We start from the raw sequence: 22,397 nt of genomic DNA, 5'->3' as shown, positions 1-22,397 counted from the left end.
GGATAATTCCAGATATTTGCGAATACATTTTGACTAGTCAAAATCATCTATAATCTATAATGACATCACAGATATCATCATTCACACATACCAAATTATAATTGAAGATATTTGTAATTCTGTTTTGACTGGTAAAAATGATGTCTTGAGAAAATTGAAAGAAAATGCCGGCAAATGGAAATCATGGAATTTGCAATGAACAAGAGCTCTGTTCGATTCACACTTGCTCAAGAAATCGACTGAGAAATACACATTTATTATCTCCCAATACACATGTGGACCTAAACAACAGTCTGGACGATCTTAGAGCATCAGTAGAATGACCTTCTTGCAATGAGGAGCAATCAACAAGAAAATCTCAACATGACATGAAAATGACATATTGTATATGTATTTGATACACTCTCAGAAATAAAGGTACACAAGGGTACAAATTCTGTACAAGTACAAAACTGTACCTCTAAAGGTACTAGTGACAAGTGATTGTACCTTTCTAGGTACTGAATGGTATCTTTTTTCTGGTAAAGGTACAGTTCTGTACCTTCAAGGGGTACTGCCACAGTGACAAGCGATTGTACCTTTCTAGGTGCTGAATGGTACCTTTTTTTCTGAGAGTGTATCAGCTCCTACTTGTCAAAGACATTTTGATCTTATTTAGGTTTTCCTGATAAAATAAAATGAATGGAATAGAGTATCAATACCACATCCAACTAGAATCAACAGCACATCCTCTGAGAAAATCAGTATTATATTCCTGAGTATTAGTATTACAGTCAGAGTATTGGTATAATGTTACATCCACCCAGAGTGTTGCCATGACACATAACCAGAGTATTCTTTTTAAACACACTCAAATTATAGGTATCACATGCACTAAATATCTAAGGTTTCACTCATACCTTCTCAGAGTACAGAGAATGGAAAAATATGACATATGACTGTGATTGGGCAATCCAGGCTTGAAGGAAAACAAAGAAAGGAATATATATATTTGACTTTATATGAATGAATATATATGGTTGACTTGATTTTAAGGAATATATATATAGTTGACTTGAATTACAGGAATAAATATATGTTTGATTTGATATCAGTGAATATATATGATTGACTTGATATAAAGGAATATATACATATGTCTGACTTGATCTTAATAAGTATATATGGTTGACTTGATACAAAGGAATATATATGTTTGACTTCATATCAATGAATATATGTTTGTCCTGACAGTAATGAATATATATGGTTGATTTGATATCAAGGAATACATATGTTTGACTTGACAGAAATGAATAATTATGGTTGACTTGATATCAAGGAATATAAATGTTTGGCTTGGTATGAAGGCATTTATACAGTTGACTCCCGGCTTTATACACAAAGAGACCGTCATGTCCTTCCAGGCAATACGAGCACAGATCCTTCAGTCGTAGTTTTACTGCCAGAGCAGGAGAGGGAGAGGGTGTAAATTCCAGTCCATTACCCCAAGGCAGAGCAGACCCCGGGCTTGACTAAAATAAGCAGCTGACCTAACCTGGAGGAGCCTGATCTCTTATCCTGCTCTGTTGATCTCAGACACCCAAGTTAGAGACCTCCTTGAGAGGAGTACAGGGGCAGACAGGACCCTTCACCCAAACAGGACGGGACACCGTTTGATCTGACCCAGGACCCTCAAAATTGACCCTCCCAGAGTAAGTCTGAAAACTCCTGTTTCTTTTATTTAACTTATGTTAAATGTTGTAGTCATTTTTGGCTGTTTTATTTTATTTAAGGCACAAGTGTTTTGTCCCTTCTTCATATAGCTCACGCCCATCCTAGGTATCAGAATTAAACAGACTGGCTGGGATCACCCCCTTGCTACTTTCGCATGCAGATACGTGTACAGTATCACTATAAAGAGGACATAGCAGACATAGAGGAAACTCGTACAGCTGGAACTCCCATGTGATAATGAACTTTTCACACAGAGCTGTGTAGGTCACATATCACTCAGACCACAATATCATGAGCGCAGAGCAAAAACTCTGGAATAAAAGGGACACAGCATCAGGCCTAGATATATACATATAGGCCTATATATACATATATATATATAGGGAATATATATGATATATAAATATATATATATATATTTGATTGTAAAAACATATATATTTGAATTAGAAAATGTATTCTTGGATGCTTGTATGAAAAGCACTTATTATATAAGATTATTATATTGTAGTGTGTAGCATTGGTCAAAGCTTTAGCAAGTACATAGGACAGTAAAATTATGATTAAGCTCATTAGCACTAACCTTGGGGCTGCTGGGTGGCTCATAGCGGTTAAGGCTGTAGGCTGTGGCGCATGGATGCCAGAGTCGACTATAGCTGGTAGCCCCACAGGGTGATGAACAATTGCCAGTTGCATTGTCCAAGCTACGGGAGGGTTCAGATGGTTAGGTGTCCGCATTTCCGTGCTCTCTGGTGGCCCCCACTGGTCAATCAGCATGCCAAAGCTACTGCATACGAAATGTCTTCCTCCAAATCAGTGTGAGCTTGGCTGTGGGCTTCAGAGTGTAACGAAGCAGGCTGGTGACACCACATGTCTTCACTGTGCCGTCAATTTGACAGTCCAAATTAGGAAGGGAAATCAACATGATCCCTTTGGACACCAAATAAAAAAATAATAATAATAACCTGAGCATATCAATGTACTCCTCATGCCATAAAAGCAACATTAGCTTTTATCATAGTAATATTCTCATAATTCCTAACACTAAGAGCAACATTACACCATTGCAGATTTCACACAAAGCGTTTGCTTTGGTATTCTATAGTTTTTGAGGCTTTTTTTCTGGATTCAGCTCATCATTTGAGCCTCTGATAAATAATTTAGTAACAATTAACGTCTCTAACACAGAGGCTAATATTGTTTCTCAGTATTTACTCTCATCATAAACCCTCAACCTTTAATGTAGTCTAATATTTTTTTCTACTTGCATAACCCTTGCATAGCACTGAACATGTACACATAGAATGGGTACAAGGCAAGCGTTGCGTGCATAGTCAGTGATTTTTCTTTAATAAACTCCCAAACAGGTGACAGAAGATGATTCATCTAACATATCGTGACCGGGCCAAGAACAGACAACTGCAGGCCGTGGAAATGAACGGAGACCTTCAGGAAGGTACGAATATTTTGTATTCACCTCAACAGGTGTACTAGCCCTGTTTTTACTTGTGAAACTCTAAAAATGAACTCACTCATCCCATGTGCACCTATCCTTGAAAGCTGAACCGCAGCTGCCTCCATTTTATGTGTTTATCTGTACTGCTAATCAGTTCAATCAGTTCAGCTTTGATTTTATGACATTGGGCTGGATTTGACACCCTTTGAGAATTGTCACAGGATAAACACAGGAATGTGCCTGAAATAAAAAATGTAAAGGCATCCTTCCATATTTGTTTTACTATTTGTTTCACACATTATATAAAAATTTATTTCTTTATCAGTAAAATAATAAATCACTACCTATCAAGTAATTGTGTTTACATTCACTACTAATTAACTGTTGTAATCTGTCTAAAAAAACACTTATTGTTGAAATTATATTAATATTATGTTTTAGAAATGGCATTGGGATCATGGCATTAGGATTGGGGGATACTGTGTAATACCATGATGGCAAACTAGAACATCTCATAGCTTATACAGTTTGGTGATTTGTTGGAGGGAGTGTAAGCGCTATATGTATATATATTTTTTTATTTTATTATTATTTTCTTTTTGTTTACTGCTTGTCAAAGGGTCAGTCATTAAAAGCAACATTTGGGGCAGAGTTTTTCTGTTGACTGCCTGCCCCTTTCTCTGAATTTTACGGGGATGAACTGAAGCGGTTTTTGTGTGTTCCTGGAGTGGCCGTGGGAGTATGTCGCTGCCTACACCAAACAAAAAACACTTACAATCAGTCTATATATAAACCATCTGCTGGAGACTATTAAGCTGAACCACATATCGAAAACTGATTTCAGATGGGTGTGTGGGCAAAACTAATTTTAAAATGTGACTAGCAGGGCTAACAGAACAAGGAAGTGAACCCTTAAAACATGACTGCTCGCCAGAAACACCTTCTTCCCAACCAACCCTAATGCTGCTGTAGGTTATTGTGACTGAGCCAAGGTTTGGACTCTCATTCTGAGAGGGCTGTATTAGCTGCATGGGTGATTAGATATAGTCAAGTAATTAAGTTATTGGATTCGTTTCCTATTCTCATTGAAATATTAAATATTGAAATATAATTAAATATTAATTAAGAGTCTTGTTGCCGAAGTGTTGTGAGTATTTACTGGTGTGTATGGGTTTGTGTGCACGTGTGTGTGTGTGTATGTGTGTGTGCGTGGGTGTGTCCGTGCGTGTGTGTGTTTGTTTGTTTGTGCATGTGTGTGTGTGTGTGTGGGTGTGTGCGTGTGCATGCGCATATGTGTGTGTGTGTATGTGTGCGTGTGTCTGTCTGTCTCAGTGCATCTGGACCTGGGCCGGAAGATCAGCGTGCCAAAAGATGTGATGATGGAGGAACTGGGGCTGAAGGCTAACAGGGCTTCGCTCATGTATCACGAGAGACAGAAGAGAGCGAACAGGTTCACCCTGGAGAACGCGGGCCGCTCGTCGAAACCTGGGGGCCATGTCAGTCACTCACCCACTTTCTTTTCATCAGATCTTATCCTCACTTTCATTCCACATGAATCTCTGTCAAAGTAGTCTCTGTCATTTGAGCTTCCTGAACCATTTAACAAGACCAGTGCAACACATCGAGCTGCTTCCCTAGCTAACACAAAACGTTCTCACAATATCGCTGCCATGTAGTGCCAATGCTATAACATTGACAGAACATTCCAGTGGCCTTGTGAGAACATTCTGTGTTGACTCAACCAGACGACCACGTAATGACCAGAAATAAGAACCTGGTGGGTTTCTTTTTTTATTTTTAAGATTTACTAGTTTCTTATCCTTTGGGTTTAGGCTTGGAATTGGAATAATCTGCATGCAACATTAATGTTGACACACTTCTCTCATGGCCTGGTCTCTCTCAAAATGGTGGTTTTAGAAGAAAACCAGGACTGTTCAAATTAAAAGAAAAAAAATATATACAAATGAATAATCCAATTTTTAAAATTGCCTACCCAGACAGAACAGGCAGGAGAGACAGCCCAGGGCCAATCACACATAGACGGGATGCAGGACGGGAAGCACAACTTCCAAGCGGATAACTTCCAATCAGATAACTTCCAAATGAAGAACTTCTCCGGACCGGGTGGGAAGACTGGCATGCTGGCATCCCTGCAACAAAGCATGGCCAAGAAAGGGAGCCCCGATGTCCTGGCTCCAGGTAACCATGGAGACGGCAGCCGCGTGCCAGCGCATGCTAACAAAGGGACGACAAAGGGATCAGGTTAACAGTGATCGGGTTGTTGTACTGAACCAAAACTATTAACTGCTTCTAACAACAAACAAAGCAAGGACTCAATTTTGCCATTTTAATACACACTGTTTTTCCTTTAATGGACATGGTTGTAAATCATCTACATGACCTTTGACCTGGAAGATTTCCTTCCTCTCAGGCTACTCAGGGCCTCTGAAGGAGGTCCCCCATGAGAGGTTCAATGTCACCGTGATCCCAAAGTCCTACCACTGCCCGTGGCAGAAGAGCTGGAGTGACCGCGAGAACATTGTGACGACCGTGAACATCCAACTCCCTGAAGCTCCCCGCAAAGTCACCTACAAGTGCTTCAACAGGTCAGTCCCTTTAGCTGTCATTCGCTAGCTTACCAATAAATCTAGCTATTACGCAGGTAACATAAATGATTGGTCTTATTAAAATGAGTTAGCAGAAGCAGAAGCTGGAAAGAAATCCAGAATCAAATAATACGTCATTGCCTTTGCTCTGAACTGCAATATAAAGTTCTGAACCAATCAGGCTTCCATGAAAACAACAACAAGTAATATGAGCCAAGTGGATTGATACTTGGGTGTCACATACCTCCTTTGATCTGTAAATCTGTCATAGATTATACCCTCATTACACAGGTGGGGATGGGGGGGGGGGGGGCTATACAAGTCCTTTCCTTGTATAACCCCAACTTTAAAGTCCTCAGGCAGAACATGCAGCAGTTAGCTTTCAGTGTTATTCTGGGACCCCCAACACCCCCCTCCATCTCCCCCATGTGACCTGAAATAGGCTATGGGGAGTTCCAATCCTTACAGTGTACAGTGACATTACACACCCAAGGAGCGGTAATCAGTCTAATTTAAAAGAAATGAGCACTCAATAAAAAATGGCCACTCCACGTCCCAGACTGCTGTATCGCTGGGTCGAGTTTCCCCCTTGCCCTTCTCGTGAAACCCAGCCGGTTCTGGCGTGCCACAGGGCCTTGGGACCATCTGCTCCCCGGGTGGGGAAAGAAGACACCCTCAAGCCTGGCACGCCTCTTTTCCAATTCAGACAGGCAGGGCTGACGTTCGATTCTCCCCCACAAAGAGCCCACCACAGCATATCGGTGGATTTATTACTGTAACCCCAAGCTTCATGCCCAGGTCCACACTATAGATACAAGCTATTCTTTCACTATTCAATAGTCAGAACATTCTGTAGCAGGTCAAACGTTTCGTTTAATAAACGAGGAGTTCAGCTTGAATGGTCCGCTGTATTTTTTCTGCTCTTCTGACGTGCGCACGTCATAAAGTTGGGAATTTTGGCTCAGCTTCCGTCCCATTCGGCCACCGCGCCTGCGATCTTCTGCAGACAGACGTTCAGTTCAGTCCTGTTTCCATTTTAAAACGTTCACGTAATACGCCCCTGCCTGCCAGATATGAGAAAAACATTTTGTCAGACGCTCCACCGATGTAATATTGGAAGACCATAAACTATGTACGAATGGGACAGTACTGGTAAAACTCTTACGATCAGGCAATTTCAGGGATATTTTTGGTTTCTGCGTAATAATATTAATATTAATGATAATAATAATCAGTACAGCATATGCACTGACCTGTAATCTTATAACATTGGGCTTCACTCAGCTAAATGGCATCTCTATACCACAGCTTGTGTTCTGTTTACTTGTAGTCGGATCCAATCCATCCATTCTAATGGGGTACTGATAGCAAACTTCAGGCATAAATTGACATCATATATAGCAGTGTCTTAGGTCGTTGTTAACATAATCATGTTTGTACTGAGAAGGTACATTTTAGAATTTGTACTTTTTCCAGCCAGACACATTATGTGTTAAAGTCAATCACGTGATGTGTCACTTGCTAATCTATGTGAGGCAGACTTGTCAGTTCTTGAGCTGGATGCAAACTTTTATTGCAAAAAAATGAAAAAAGACAGGATTTTTACGACTGGTAAATATCGTAGTTTTTCAAATCACTTTGGATAAGAGAATAATTTTAAGTAATGGATAGGAGGTCTATAAATGAAATATTACAGATAGGCGGGTTGAGACAAGTAAATCAGATTCATTCATATTTACAAAGCCTGAAAATGGCAGTAAATATGCCATCTGAAACCAGTCTGCAGTTTCTAGGCAATGGCAATTCAATCATTTGTTTAGTTGAACTGGGGTACCTTCCATTTTTTTCCAGAGCCCCGACACCTTTTGGGGGGAACATGAGAACGCCCGGGTTCCAGCTCATGGAGGTCCACGAAGAATCGAACCCGGCCTGGAATCGCATGTGCCACCGCCCCGACTTCAACCGCGCCCCCCAAGGGTGGGGCGAATCCCCAGAGCTGTGATAGGGAAGCGGTCCCCAAAAAGACTGAAGGAAGAACGCACCCCCTGCTTTCCTTTTTCCACCAGAGTTCATGATGCAAATCGCCGGTTGTGTTCCAAAGCGCATACTTGCATACTACCCAGAATTCATGGACGGTTCAGGCTGACATATCAGGTAATGTTTAAAAAATTTGTACGTGAGAGCAAATGTACAATGTCCCCAGATTATTTCTTGCGAATTTTGGAGGATGGAAACCCACAGCATGCATTGCAGTGTAAAGTCTCCAGAAGTCCCTGCTAAAAGGTTATACAAATTCAGGAAAAGGAGAGCAGTAACAAATAATTGATTGTACAGAAGTCATTATGCAAGTATTTTCCTGACACCTAAATACTAAGCAAATAAAAGAAAAAAAGTTGAGTTTTTACTCAACAAGAATATTGAAGGTTGTTTCTGAAATACATTAGAGAGTTTAATAAACATACCTGACCTACACCGTTTACTGTTAATAGCAGCATGACATGTAAAATGCCTTCCAAATATAACCAAATTTGTTTATACTGCACTCGCATACTTGCACATGTACTCATCAGTATATTTGAGAGTACCTGACTGTACTTTCATGTGCAAAAGTGCTTAGTTTGCAAGTATTTGTTCGGAACACAGCACAGCTCATGAGAGTAACCATGTTGGTAGCCAGTGGAAAAATTATTTATGAATGCACTCAAAGATAAAAAAAAAAAAAACTAAAAAAAACAATAGACTGAATCCCTACAGATCGCTTCACTCATCGCAAGGGAAACATAAAGCCAAAGAATGATCCAGCAGTAATGTTTCGTTGATTTAAAAGGCCTTATTCAAGTTGATATGCATAGAACACACAGACGTACATCAGAAGACCACCAGCATCCACAAAACGAACGATTCACTATTCTGCAACTGCGCTCGGATACTCCAAATAAGGAATAATCCAATTATCATTAACCATAATTACATTACAAAACACTTCCTTTTATTCTAAAAAGGTCATTAAAACACCATTTCAATAATTAAATTCAAATAAAAGCCAAAAAGTATATTTACATGCTGTGCATGTCACAGTGCCATGGGCAGTAATCAAGTATGTAGATTTAAATATAGGACTCCCACTTTAGTTATACAGGAAGGTCAAAAGGTACAAGTGTGCTGCTAACTTGATCCTACTCACCCCACCCCTAAGTAACATCTTAGTTCACCCACATTAAATGGAGATTGCATTATACATGTAGTTGAAATAATCATGATTAAAAATTGTATTTTTTTTAATTGATCTTAAAGTTCACCAGGTTTCAGCCATTAACAGTACAGCCTGGCATGTGGTGAAGTCCCCACAGGGTCTAGTGTATAGACAAAATGTATACTGCTACCTGGCTTCAATTTAATGGCATATTTATTGAGTTTAAAATAATAATAATGAAAAATTCAAAAAAATTTAAGCAAGGGGAAGGTGGGGAGTAAATAAGGAAAAACATTAATGACTTAATGGGGATTTTAAAAAATAAATTAAAAAATACTTAAAATGTGCCCAAAATACAATGAAGGGCTAACCTTCTGGTGCAGTCCATAGGCTGGTCAACTCTCAGCCCACCTATGAAGTCACATTATGGCTTCCGGGTCCATTTGATACTGATATTTCTTTGATGCAACATCACGCGAGGTTCTCCTACCGAAGGGAATCAACCTTAACACTAATCAACAAAAAAAAAACACATCTGCCGATTTGGCCAAATGAGACCAACTCCAAAAAAAGACAACAAAATAAAAGATGGTAAGGATGTTTAATAAGGACAACATATAAAATTCTTGATTTTATAAAAAAAAGAAAAAAGGGTACAATTTGTCAAAATGGATAAAAGAAAAACAGATCATACAAGTTTGTTAGCTCCTAAGACTGCTTTCCCTCATTAAGAAATAAAACATGATCTTTACAGTTTCGCTGAATGTGTACACTACACTGTAAAGCCGTTTCCTCCCACTGCAATCAGAGCCCGAACGCTGAAGCTGCACACACACACACAAGTGGCCAATACAACTTAGGTCTGGAAGGTTCCAGGTTTGGAACTACAGCCACACAACACAGACAGTTCACTCGGCAGGCTAAAGACCAACGGTCCCCAGGTATGGGAAGAACTGCATTCCGATTCAAGCTCTTGGGTGTGATGTCACCTTCCGTGGTGGAAGTTCACATTCTCATCAACACCTCTCAACAGAGCTAAAACATTGTATGGATACTCATTATCCTCCAGAAAATTTGAAGAATAACATCTCAGTTGTACAGCTCCATACATGTGTGCGTGTGTGTGTGTGTCGGGTGTGTGTGCGTGAAACATATTAATGAGCCCTTTCTGTGGAGCAAAGAACTCTACCACGTACTGTCTTCAGAGACTATTTCCTGATATGAGTGAGCCTTCATATCAATAACAGTTAATGGTGTGCATGGCAGTTTGGGTATCTTTCCTGCCTGAAAAACAAAAACAATTTCTCAAGTTTTCTGAAAAGGACAATCATTTGGGGGGGAAAAAATCATTTCAGCTAATTTTACAACAATGCTTCACTCAGTCTCGTTCCACTTTTTTTATTACGGTATACAAAAAAAGAAAAAGGGATAAAATGTAAATCGGCAGTCTGAGCGCGGGAAGCGCACGGCGCGCCTGCCAGATTAGGACCCGCCGTGCCGGCTGGCGTGGGCGCCCATGCGCTGAGGATCCTGGGAAGGGTAGTGGATGTGGCCCGGAGGTCTCATGGCCATGGGAGGGGGCGGAGCGGTTCCCATGGGACCCATGGAATGGAACATGGGATGTCCGAAACCTGCATAACAGAACGCAAATGGACAATTTTAATTGGCTGAAACTAGTGACTGGTGGAGAGACCTGCTTGTTAATTGGTTCATGAGACCTCACTCATGCCTGAAGAACTGTTCTGGTGCTGAATAAGTCTACCTACAGTATATCACACTTGAAAATGACAGGTGATTTTCTGCCCAAAACTGAGCTTCTGCTCATTTGTGTATGATCAAAACAGAAACCCTGACGTAGTAAGCACTGCCATCTTTTAGTCTGACTATGACTGCAGAATGTTTTTTTTGGACTAATCCATTTTGCATTTCACCTTCTAAGCTCAGGGTGAAACCACAGACTCCACAGACCTACCAGATACTGTGATCCATGTTCTTAAAATTTAACATAATCTCCAGTGAAATGGAAACATAACAATTTGACTAAGGGTCATGATTATTCTGCACTCTATTCAGCACCACAAACTCCTGTTAGCAACCAGAGCCTACTGTTCTCAGGTAGCAGAGATGATGATGATGATGATGAGAGATCCAGTATAGGAGAATCTAGGGCGTGGTGCATTTACCTGGTGGTGGAGGTGGGGCTACCCCAGGTGGAGGGGGCAGGCCGATGTTCATGATTGCAGGGGAGGTGCTGGGACCCAGGTTGAAGTAGTTGGCCGGGGTCTCCTCTTCTGACACGGGGGGCGGCGGCAGAGCTGGGGGGACGGGCAGGGGGAGGCACAATTACGAGGTGAGATACAGGCCACATGGAGCAAATCCATAACTTGCACACACTCTTGCGCGCACACACACAGATGCACGCACGCGCACACACACATACCTCCTGGCAGGCCAGGCACAGGGTCCAGTTTGAGTCCCGTGTCGGTGACCCCGTCTCTGTCTCTCTCCTTACCCCGCGCAGCCTGAGATCTGTGGGAACAGAGGTTGTAGTCAGACTGTCAATCAACATACAGCCCCCTCCCAGTCAGACTGTTAATCAATATACAGCCCTGCCCACTCACTGTCAATCAACATGCATCCCCGCCCATTCACTGTCAATTAACATGCATCCCCGCCCAGTCAGACTATAAGATATAAGATAAGATATACTTTTTTATTGAGCCCCGTGGGGTAATTTGTCCTCTGCATTTGACCCATCCTAGTTACTTAGGAGCAGTGGGCAGCCACAGTGCAGCGGCCAGGGACCAACTCCAGTTCTGAGGCCAGTGCCTTGGTCAAGGGCAACTGCAGGAGCGCACCTAACATGCATGTCTTTGAGTGTGGGAGGAAACCGGAGTACCCGGAGTAAACCCACACAAACACGGGGAGGAACATGCAAACTCCACGAAGAGAGGATCCGGTCAGACCCGGATTCAAACCCGGAACCTCCTTCTTGCGAGGCGACAGTGCTAACCACTATGCCACCGTGCCCACCCACTGTCAATCAACATACAGCCCCTCCCTGTCAGACTGTCAATCAACATACAGCTCCTCCCGGTCAGACTGTCAATCAACATACAGCCCCTCCCAGTTAGATTGTCAGTCAACAAACAGCCCTTCTGCACACCCCAGTCAGTATAGTGCACTCTACACCCTTTTACACAAACAAAAAATACTGCAGGCTGCAAATTATGCAGCCTTCTACACAAACAGGAAATATAGCATTACACAGGGATGTACAGACGGGACGCACAGACGGACAGACGGAACACACGGACGGGACGCGGGCGCGAGAAGGTGCGAGGAGCCGCTCACCTCCCCCACTTGACGGTGAGCCTGCGGCCACTGATGATGAGCTTGTTGAAGGACTTCTCTGCGGCGAGCTCAGCGGCCTGGCGCGTGGCGAACTGGATGAAGGCGCACTGCTGCCGCTGCACGATGGTGGTGGTGCGGATCTCCCCAAACTGGTAAAAGTGGTTCCTGTAGGGGGGGGAAACGGGTCGAGTCAGCACACCGCAGTCATGTGTCACTAATGTTAGCGCCGACCATCTATGATGAACATCAAATAGGTACATCACATAAACTGTTGTATTTTCTTGTATATAATAATTTATCATTATATCTCCATTCTATTATTTAATAATTGGAAGCAATACCCAGCTTACTATAAAAAACCTTAACTACACATCCACCTTATATTGTAGATGCAATGTACTATGTAAAAGCCTGTAAAACGAATGTCAGGTCTTATGAGTAGCAGCCAGTAGCTGCAGAGTGAGAAGCTGATTGGTGGATTTCCCTCAGTTCAATCATGTGCTACGTACCCTCCTGGTTCAAATCACAAAGTGCTGGGACTGCATCGAGACCTCCAACACATTTATACATAGATTAATTACAAACCCAGATTTTAGTATTTTTCTGCCAGTTCTGCATTCCCAGTCATAACCATAGGCTTGTCCACAGAAACATATGTAGTGTTAGTTCAACTCCTACAGAGTACATACGAGTCCAATACAGACCGTATATACTCCGTGAAAGTTTATTTAACACTGAATATTTTACTGTGTCTCACTGCTCTTCAACTCCACAAGTAAACCAGAGCCTGGTGTGGAATGAGAGAAGAACAACTACAGACACAATCAGGGTTTGATACCCAACCAGGGGCTGCACTCACACACTGTGAATGCCCCCAAATTCACAGGACGACCACTCCCCCCCCCCCCCCTTTCCCCTCTCCTCACCTGAGGTCGGACTCGGTGATGCTGTCCCCCAGCCCGCCCACGTACAGCGTGGTGATGGACTTGTCCTCGGGGGGGTCCAGGCGGGGCATGGTCGAGGCCCTCTTCAGGAGCTTGTCGGCGACCGGGTCGTTTATGCCGTAGTACCGGTCCTTGATGTTCTGGTCGGCCAGCGGGTCGTCCGGATCAGTGGGCTTCTCGTGCCTGTGAAGGTCAGACACAAGGACACGGTGACATACTGACTGCTAGTACCCTGAACTCTACCACTACATTTACTTATTTAGTCAGTGCTCTCATACAGAGTGAATTACTTGACCATGAAAGGCATGATACATTTGTGCATTTCTTAAAAGCATTAATGTGTAAAAATAGCAAAGCAGAAGTTAAACATATAGTCACAGAAACTACTTCAGGGAGGGGGAGGGGGGAACTAAATATCGAACAAACACTACAACCAGTTTCAGTGATATCATGTGAGGAGGTATCATAGGGAGGTACCCAGCGCTGGATGACGACCTTCTTGGCTACGGTCATCACAATAGGAATGTTGTGAAAAAAGTACAACAGCCCCATCTGGTGTGCTTTCAATGGTACTGCAAGTCAACCAGGAAGCATTAATAATGGGAAGCTGAATGAGGATTTATTGCATATCCTTGATGTGCATTTTTCACGTTTGACATTTTGCGGTTTCCCACTGGCTGTTTCTCACGTTTGACATTTTGTTTTACTAGTTGAACAAAGCCTTTTTGATACCAAGGATTTGCACCTTACTAGTCATTCATTTTGAGCCACTAATTGCACCTGTATTGTACTTGTTATATCAGAATTCTTACGAGTTAAGTAGTAAATCATGGTTTGTGTAAACTAGTCCACTTACTACAACTAGTTTAGTAATGGATGTGGTGACCTAAATAGTTAACACATTGGCTTTACTAGCAAACTAGAGAAAAGAAGTGTATGTAACTAGTGAACTAGTAATGTGAGTATATATGCAAATGCAGACTAACACAACACACTGTTGCTACTTCACTGGTGAACTTGTGCTGCTTTAATTGCAACATCTCAAACTTAAGGCCACCAGTGGGCTGAAAGCTGACTAGTTCTCTGACTCTGGTGCCACTAGTCGGCACTATTGTGCACCTGGGAAGGTTTCTGCTGTAACAAGTACAAATATAGCTGCGAGCAGCAATGGCGGGGCCAAGCGCGAATGGGGCGCCTGGCCGACAAGCAACCGGAGGATCCCCTGAAGACGACACCAGTCCGTCGCAGGGAGAGCGGCACAGCCATTCTGCAAAGTTTTGTAAAAACCGACCAGTCGGTTGAAGGGGCCGCCGTAGACTTCCATGGCAGAAAGCAACTGAAGCGTTTGTCAGAAAAGTTTAATTTGTGGAAGATCACAGCTCTAAGCCAAAAGATGTCTAATTTGTGGAAAATCTAATGGGCGGGGCTTATGGGTCCTAATTAGAAACTTGTTACCCTTGACGAGTTGCACATATGTGCAAAATTTCATGGCTGTAGCTCAAATGGGGACGGAGATACGCTTGTTCAAAATTATCTAAGAAAAACATCTTTTTGCTCATGACAGCGCCACCTTTTGGCCAATCGGCTTCATGTTTGCTCCCTGTCCACATAGAGTGCCCCAATGTATGTGTGCCGAGTTTCGAAAACATCGGCCTAGCGGTTAGCCCTAAACCGATAATGAGCTCTCTAGCGCCACCACTTGGCTTGATCAGGCCGCAAATGGAGGGTTAGCCTCCACTCATGGCTGCTGATATGCCTACCAAGTTTCATGCTGTTAAGTGACACCGTTCAGAATTTACACACCTTCATGTTACAAGCCACGTCCTTCTCAATTTTCATTGGCTCATTGTGGCCATTTACATTGCTTCATCAAAATTCTGTGAATTTATTTTGGTCAGGACTATCTGTAGATTATATGGTCCGAATTTGGTGATGATCGGATCAACGCCCCAGGACTAGTTCACAAAAGTAGGTTTTTTAAATTATTCAAAATGGCGGAAAATCTATTATGACGCGTTTTAACGGCAATGGGTGCATTGGAATCGGCAAGACCCAAGGATTCAGCGGAAGCAATCGGCACAACTCTAGGACAAACGGTTCAAAAGTTATAAGCAGTAATGTACCTTGAAGTTTGGCCTGTTGGTGGCGCTACAGAGTTGGCTGGATTGACCCCAAATTCGTGGCCTGGATAGATTGGACTGTCCTTTATCAATGTGCCAAATTTCACAAAAATCCACCAATGGGTTCTATGGGCTGCCATAGACTCGCATTGCAGAAATAATAATAATAATAATAATAATAATAATACTAACGATTACAATAGGTGCCCTGCACCTTCGGTGCTTGGCCCCTAATTAAAGTGCAGCTGGCGGCTCAAAATTTATGACTAGTAAAATGCAAATCTTCGATAGCAAAGATGCATCGTTCAAGTAGTACAACAAAATGTCGAACGCGCCGTGAAAGACGGGAAACTAGAGGAAAACCGCAAATTGGACATCGAGGACACGCAATAACTCCTCACTGGGCCTGCCATAATTAATCGTCAGGAGAACACAATGCAAGGCTGGAGCACATCCAGCAAAAGCTGCCAGATTCAATTAGGCTACAACTGATTTATATGCTCTCCAACTGCGATTAACGGGACACAAACATTATTCAACAGGAAACAATGTCCTGCCAGACTGGAACACTCATTCTTATGAGTGGCAAGATGCTCACCTTTTCAAAAAAAAGTGCCTGAAGACCGTTTTTAAAAATAAACATCATTAATTCAAGCCCGAATTAAGCAGGGTGCGGGAGCGACTAAGGGATTTATGTTTGTCACTGACGTACTGGGACAAATGAATGGAATTTATTTTGCGAAGATGCATAAAGGCCTCAGAAAAAGTACAGAACTGAAACAGAAATGTAAAAGTAAACTGGAGAGTGGTGTGTGTGTGGTGGGGTGGAGCAGACCGTGTTGTGGAAAGTTGTAGAAAATTCTACAGGATGACCAAATAAATTGAATAAGGATTGGTGAGGTCATGAGTCAAAAAAATGTCATTAGAATGTTCTTAACGGAACATTCTAATGCTGATTTAACAATCACTACTGGAAACTGCAAGCAATGGAGTTCTAGAACACAGACTGAAAAAAACAAAAAGCCTCTTCAGATGGTTAATGCAGGAATGTCAAATTAAATTTCTAAACGGGCTGGTTTGTATGCTTGCCACCCACCCAATCACTCCCCATCAAAAGTAGCTCTTGATTTCTTCATTGACCCAAATATCTTTGCTTAGCATCATCTGATAACATTACATGCTGTATTTGTACCAACATATTTCACTGCAAAAAGATCTGGGGAAATGAATCGGCACACTTTTTTTCCACAGCTAATTAATGAAGCCCCGGGTAATTAGTCTTATGAATATGAGCATTTGCATCAAGCCTTTGGGGAATCTCGTCTGACGTCCCTGAACTAATGACAATGTGAGTACGTTTGTCAAACCTACACATGCTGTATCTGTGAATGGGAGGACAGAAGCCTGGCATAGTGCATCAAATCACTAAGGCAAAACACACCCTTACAAAATGCATATAGCTTTGTAATTACGCAAGTATAACAGAACTACTGTAATGTCAAAGGGTTTCAGATGCACCTGTTAAGAAGTAAAGTTTGTACGTTGTGTGCGTGCATGGCCAAATAATTATTTTAAGCAGTCGTCCAAATTTGTCAACCAATACCCTAGAACTGTCAATAGTACTTTTTTTTTGCGCACTGTGTAAATGGCAAGTTGATTATAGTTTCAGGCTTTTTGGTTTGTAAATTCTTTCTTGAGGCCACGTAAATTGTTTCTTGGGTACGTAAGCAAAAATCATCAACATAACATCATGATACACAATCTCGTAGCTCCCTAATTAGGCTAGCAGGCGTTTCTTGTGTGCAGTGAGGAACACGACCCTGGCTATTGCATTGTGGGCCAGGTACGCCGTGGCGGCTGGCTCACCTGTAGGGGCACTCTTCGCCCCTCTTGCACTCGCCCTTTACCCAGAAGGAGCAGATGTGGGGGCGGTTCCTCTTGTAGTAGGGCGTGGTCCGCGCCAGCTTCAGCAGCATGTCGCTGGAGCCCGGGACCTTGCCCAGGAGCCCCACCTGCCGCGTCCCGTCCGAGGTCTGGAGCTGAGGCGGGGCGGAGACGGAGCATGCGTCAGTCATCTGGCCCCACCCCCGCACAGAGGTTAGCCCAGCCCACAGCCCCTGCTTCAGGTTTATAATGCTATCAGAAAAAAGCCTGCATCTTCTGTGGCAGTGGTTCCCAATCCTGTTCCTGGAGAGCTACCATCCTGTAGATATGTCACTCCAACCTTAACAAAGCACACCCCATTCAACAGATCTCACTGAGATCTCACTGAGCTGCTAAGCACTGCAGTCAGGTGTGCCAAATTAGGGTTGAAAAGAAAACCTACAGGACTGTAGATCTCCAGCAACAAGGCTGGGAACCACTGTGCTAAGGGTTTCTGTTGACATCTTATGCTCATAGTATACTGATCGTGACTGTCAGTCAAAATGAACTACCAAACCACACTGCCCAGAACTATAATTTACCTTCCTATATTTCGACAATTAACATTTCTGAAAGGGAAACATCAGCAGATTTCAAGCCAACAAGTAACCCTGCCAATAACCAATGACATAAACCATGTTAATCTTCAGTACTGCTACCTTGGCACCAGCCAAAGGGGAAGGATTACTCTCTTAAAAGGCACAAACCAATTTGAAGATTTGCATACCCATAGAGAAAGAGACTACTCCATCACCACCCCTAATACAAAACAATACCTACTAATGCGGTGGTCAAACACCCCCTGCCCCCCCACCCCCTTCCCTCCCAGGGTGGGGTGTAGCATGGTGGGAACGTGTTGGACAAACTGGACATGTATTTTTAGCAGACTGCACCCAGCTGTCCTTACTGGTGACAGCTGCTGTGTAAACTCTCACATGAGCTCTCTGAAAAATGGGGGGGGATTGACACCCCCGCGAAAGCCTGGCGCGAAATAACCGTTTAATGAGCGCTAGCAAAGCCGCGCTGAGGCGGTGACGAGGAGCATCCCGCTAAAGTGGGGGTTAAGACCCTCCGAAAATACTACCTCCCGCTCCATGTTCTGGGTGTAGTACTCCTTGTTCACGTCCGATTTGGGCATGTCGTCTTTGATTGACAGCCCTGTGTCGCGGACTTGAATCGGCAGGCCTGAGGGGGGAGGGGAAAAAACACATCACTGCATACTTTAAAATCATCACATCATAAAGTACACGTGGAAACACAACTCACAAACATGCTAGTTGGCTTTGACTGCTCGTTCTTGACGGATGGTTCTCGATGATATTTTCCATCAACTGGACCTACGGATGCTTGAACGTTTAGCCTCGGAGCTCAAACTAATGCACGGACGTCACAACTATGAGGCATCAGCGAGTCGAGCTGCTTTCCATCGCTGAAGCTCCTGCTAAACGCGGCCGAAGAATCAACCCTCTATCAAAGTCACAGAGGTCTCGTTCTCCAGCCGCGCTTGCTAGAATTACCGCCAACCAAACCAGCACAGCGTTTTTATACACGACTCAGAGCATGCTGGGATGCCAAGAGCTTAATTAAGTCAGTAACCAAATCTGTGTGGGAGCTCCTGTTTCCAATGTACTTTGCGTGGTCATTTACACAAAAGTTTCCATATTATTTGCCACTACCTGAATACACAAAACATTGTGTACACATATCACTGTTAAAGCTATGAATAGAAAAGAAAGAAACATTGGAAATAGCTTTAGGGATGAGAGCAGTGCCCCCTATATCAGGTAAACAGGTGCCCAGAGGTACCATATGCAATGAAGAGAAAGGGAAGGAAGAGAGAGAGGGAGACCCACCATACTCCAGATCCAGCAGACACGTCTGGCAAACGTTCTTCATCTTGCTGCAGGTCTGGCATACCTCAGTCTTCTTAAAGCGCATCCGCACGCCCGGGCACCAGCGAAACACCGTGAAGGGCCGCGCGCAGATCTGCAACAGACCGCGACAGCTACGTTACACCTCTGGAGTACCTTCAACAAACAGGAAAGCAGCCATACAGCCCAAACAAATGGGGATAACAGCCACACAGGCAAAACAAATGGGGATAACAGCCACACAGCCCAAACAAATGGGGATAACAGCCACACAGCCAAAACAATCAGGGAAACGGCCACACAGCCCAAACAAATGGGGATAACAGCCACACAGCCCAAACAAACAGGGAAAACGGCCACACAGCCCAAACAAACATGGAAACAGCCACACGGCCCAAACAAAGAGAAACAGCCACACAGCCAAAACAATCAGGGAAACAGCCACACAGCCCAAACAAACAGGGAAATGGCCACACAGCCCAAACAAACAGGGGAAACGGCCACACAGCCCAAACAAATGGGGATAACAGCCACACAGCCAAAACAATCAGGGAAACGGCCACACAGCCCAAACAAATGGGGATAACAGCCACACAGCCCAAACAAATGGGGATAACAGCCACACAGCCAAAACAATCAGGGAAACAGCCACACAGCCCAAACAAACAGGGAAATGGCCACACAGCCCAAACAAACATGGAAACAGCCACATGGCCCAAACAAAGAGGGAAACAGCCACACGGCCCAAACAAACAGGGAAACAGCCACACGGCCCAAACAAACAGGGAAACAGCCACACGGCCCAATCATAAAATAAAATCATGTTCCAGTTCGGAAATTTCCTTACCTTGCATTCCTTGCCATACTTCTCTTTGGTCTAGAATAAACACAAACAAACAAAAGGCTTGTTAATGAGTGGTAATCACAGCATCTATAAAGTACTCCAAAGAACAGCTGTCAATCATTCCAGGTCATTTGGTTCTCTGTGGCAAGACCAATTCTATCAATTTTCTCATTCAAGTTATCGTCATCACTGAGTTACAATCAGCATCTCACATTCAGACTTGAGTCAGTTATTTATTTATTTTTCTTCCTACAGTGTGACCAACTCCAGTTTGGTTTACTACTTTAAATAAATATGGATCTCACTGTGGGAGGGGCTTAAGGGTTGTTGATTGGGAGTTGCCCACTTACCATGCGGATGTAGGGGTTCTCCCCCAGACAGGTCTGACAAAGGATGGGGAAGTCCTGCAGAGGGAGAGATGATGGCCGAGTTTGAGGATTCATTTCTATTCATTTAATACCAGGGTACTACAAAGCATCTCAGGCTGAATATCTGAAAGCTTATGCAGTCTTGCATCTAGGCACCTATACTCATCTACAGTCAAAACCAGCCCACTCGTCTTTAGATCAATTTTACTTCTGGTAGGTATGCATTTACCTGGATTGCTGCACAATTATTTCTGACAATTTTTGCAATTATGTTCTCTTAATAGTGACGTTAAAACCCAGTTTATGATCCAGGGTCAGTTTCTACAGACATTAACTAGTGGCGATGTTGCCTAGTTAGCACTGTAGCCAGTAATCACTGATCAAGCCACTGATCAATTCTGTTTTACTCCATCTGCCCTTTCTGCGGAGAGTTAAAACTTTTACTTTAAGTGTTAAGTAATGCAGTAAATACAATGAAATGTGTACATTGCTTTGGCCTGTTATGCTGTAATAAACTTCGGAAAAGAGCAGAAAGAGCAGGGGTCTTTAGCTCAGTCCGAGAACGACGACGTGATGCGATATAAAAACATCCATGGGCATGGCAGCGCATCCCATACCAAACGCCAGGCAACGCTGGACGCCATAGAGAAGCTGCAAGAGGCCCAAGGTTTTAGGTCCGGTAACCTTGACACCAAACATATGTCTGGCATCCACAGAATCACCTGTCAGAACTGCGTCAGCAATTCTATTCCGTGGCATTGACATTGGAACTAAACAATTTTTTGTGTCTTGCGTGTAATGTAAAACAGGCTGGAGATTCCTCGTTTGTTATTTTTGCACTTTTGCACAGCTATCGGTAACATGGCGTTCTCACTTAGGATAATCCATAGCTAGTATTGGCTAACTAATTAAAACTAAATTATATCATACGTTATAATATATATTCTGAATTCCTAATCTTTTCCATGACGTTACACATGCAATAAGTCCCCTGTTTATGAGTCCAATGATTTAAATGCATTAAGATGATGCATTAACAGTTAGCTCAGCTAATAATATACTACCATGGTAACTAAGACACAAAGTTAGTAAATTTAGCAACCGTTAAATTTTAGATCGAGCGTATTTACATTTAGTTTGTCTCAATTCACAAATAATTACCTTGCTATGGATTCGCACATAACTCGCTAACGTAGATAGGCTACTTAGCTAGACTTATCTGATGTTAAAACGCAAGGGATGAGCCATCAACGGAACTTCGTTTCGCTCATTTACTCGATGTGCCACCGCTGCTCAACCTTCATTGATGGAACAGTGAATATGGTTAGACTAACCAGACCCAGACCATTGTTTTTCGGCGAGTCTAACTGGCTAACGTTATTTAACGTTATCATACGTAGCAAAAAAGCCACGGGTGGCTACCTAGCTATACCGGGTAGCTAGCTCTGCTATCAGACTAATATCATAACGTCGCACATGAAAGAGAATGGCTACATAGCTAAATATGATGTGATACAAACCAATTCATGAGAAAGTTAGTTAACTAGCCATCTAACGTATGAGTTGACATTCAAACGTTTATGTGGCTAATGTTTTCTTTCTGTGTAAGCTCGGAAGCATGCACAGCGTAACGTTAGCTACATTCCCCGTCTCATTACCTCTGCTAGCCAACTAGGTATCAAGTTCCCACGATAATAGTTAATAATTCATATCTATTAACTAATAAGTTCATAGTCAGCTTATGCCGTTTATTCGAAACAAATAAAATTATTTTCAAACATACCGCGTCTTCCCAGTTCTGCCTGTTGTACGTGTTAGCTCCTAAAGACGTCGCCATTTTCTTCAAATAAGTCCTCCCAAAATGCACCTCTTCCGCGAAGATCTGCTTGATTCCCAGAATGCAACACAAAGAAATGTAGAGGGCCGCCCACCAACGGTGTTCAGTGATGAGAATCTGCTTTGGGAATTATTCGTTTAATTACCTCATTTACTCATTTGATAT

General features: G+C 43.0%; 2 protein-coding genes across 3 annotated transcripts; one reads left to right on the top strand and one right to left on the bottom strand.

Moving 5' to 3' along the window:
* The first annotated feature begins 1,492 nt into the window (after window positions 1-1,492).
* Window positions 1,493-8,435, top strand: LOC135263614 (myozenin-3-like). 2 transcript variants are annotated; one of them, XM_064351865.1, is made up of 6 exons: window positions 1,493-1,698; window positions 3,084-3,172; window positions 4,505-4,668; window positions 5,170-5,371; window positions 5,604-5,778; window positions 7,630-8,435. In XM_064351865.1, the coding sequence occupies exons 2-6, from the start codon at window positions 3,094-3,096 to the stop codon at window positions 7,778-7,780; spliced, it is 771 nt and encodes a 256-aa protein (XP_064207935.1). In that variant the 5' UTR covers window positions 1,493-1,698; window positions 3,084-3,093; the 3' UTR covers window positions 7,781-8,435. The 2 variants fall into 2 exon arrangements, with proteins under 2 accessions (XP_064207935.1, XP_064207934.1); XM_064351864.1 differs by having other exon boundaries at window positions 1,494-1,694.
* Window positions 8,436-9,553: 1,118 nt separating this feature from the next.
* rbm22 (RNA binding motif protein 22) lies at window positions 9,554-22,330 on the bottom strand. The gene is made up of 11 exons (XM_064351863.1): window positions 22,179-22,330; window positions 20,378-20,431; window positions 20,031-20,060; window positions 19,166-19,298; window positions 18,397-18,497; window positions 17,256-17,428; window positions 13,252-13,452; window positions 12,326-12,490; window positions 11,412-11,500; window positions 11,155-11,286; window positions 9,554-10,602 (listed from the first exon to the last, which is right to left on the bottom strand). The coding sequence occupies exons 1-11, from the start codon at window positions 22,230-22,232 to the stop codon at window positions 10,454-10,456; spliced, it is 1,281 nt and encodes a 426-aa protein (XP_064207933.1). The 5' UTR covers window positions 22,233-22,330; the 3' UTR covers window positions 9,554-10,453.
* Window positions 22,331-22,397: the final 67 nt, after the last annotated feature.

Source organism: Anguilla rostrata, chromosome 9, assembly GCF_018555375.3.
Source record: "Anguilla rostrata isolate EN2019 chromosome 9, ASM1855537v3, whole genome shotgun sequence".
Classification (NCBI taxonomy): domain Eukaryota; kingdom Metazoa; phylum Chordata; class Actinopteri; order Anguilliformes; family Anguillidae; genus Anguilla; species Anguilla rostrata.
Note: the sequence above shows the minus strand (reverse complement) of the source record. Positions and strands in the feature narration are given on the sequence as shown.

Excerpts from the sequence above, each read along its gene's own strand:
- LOC135263614 (XM_064351865.1), top strand. The coding sequence starts at position 3,094 with ATGATTCATCTAACATATCGTGACCGGGCCAAGAACAGACAACTGCAG. Across the intron at positions 4,669-5,169 it reads CGTCGAAACCTGGGGGCCAT|ACAGAACAGGCAGGAGAGAC; the intron begins GTCAGTCACTCA and ends TTGCCTACCCAG. Across the intron at positions 5,779-7,629 it reads ACCTACAAGTGCTTCAACAG|AGCCCCGACACCTTTTGGGG; the intron begins GTCAGTCCCTTT and ends ATTTTTTTCCAG.
- rbm22 (XM_064351863.1), bottom strand. The coding sequence starts at position 22,232 with ATGGCGACGTCTTTAGGAGCTAACACGTACAACAGGCAGAACTGGGAA. Across the intron at positions 20,061-20,377 it reads AGAACCCCTACATCCGCATG|ACCAAAGAGAAGTATGGCAA; the intron begins GTAAGTGGGCAA and ends TGTTTATTCTAG. Across the intron at positions 12,491-13,251 it reads ATCACCGAGTCCGACCTCAG|GAACCACTTTTACCAGTTTG; the intron begins GTGAGGAGAGGG and ends CCCCCCCTACAG.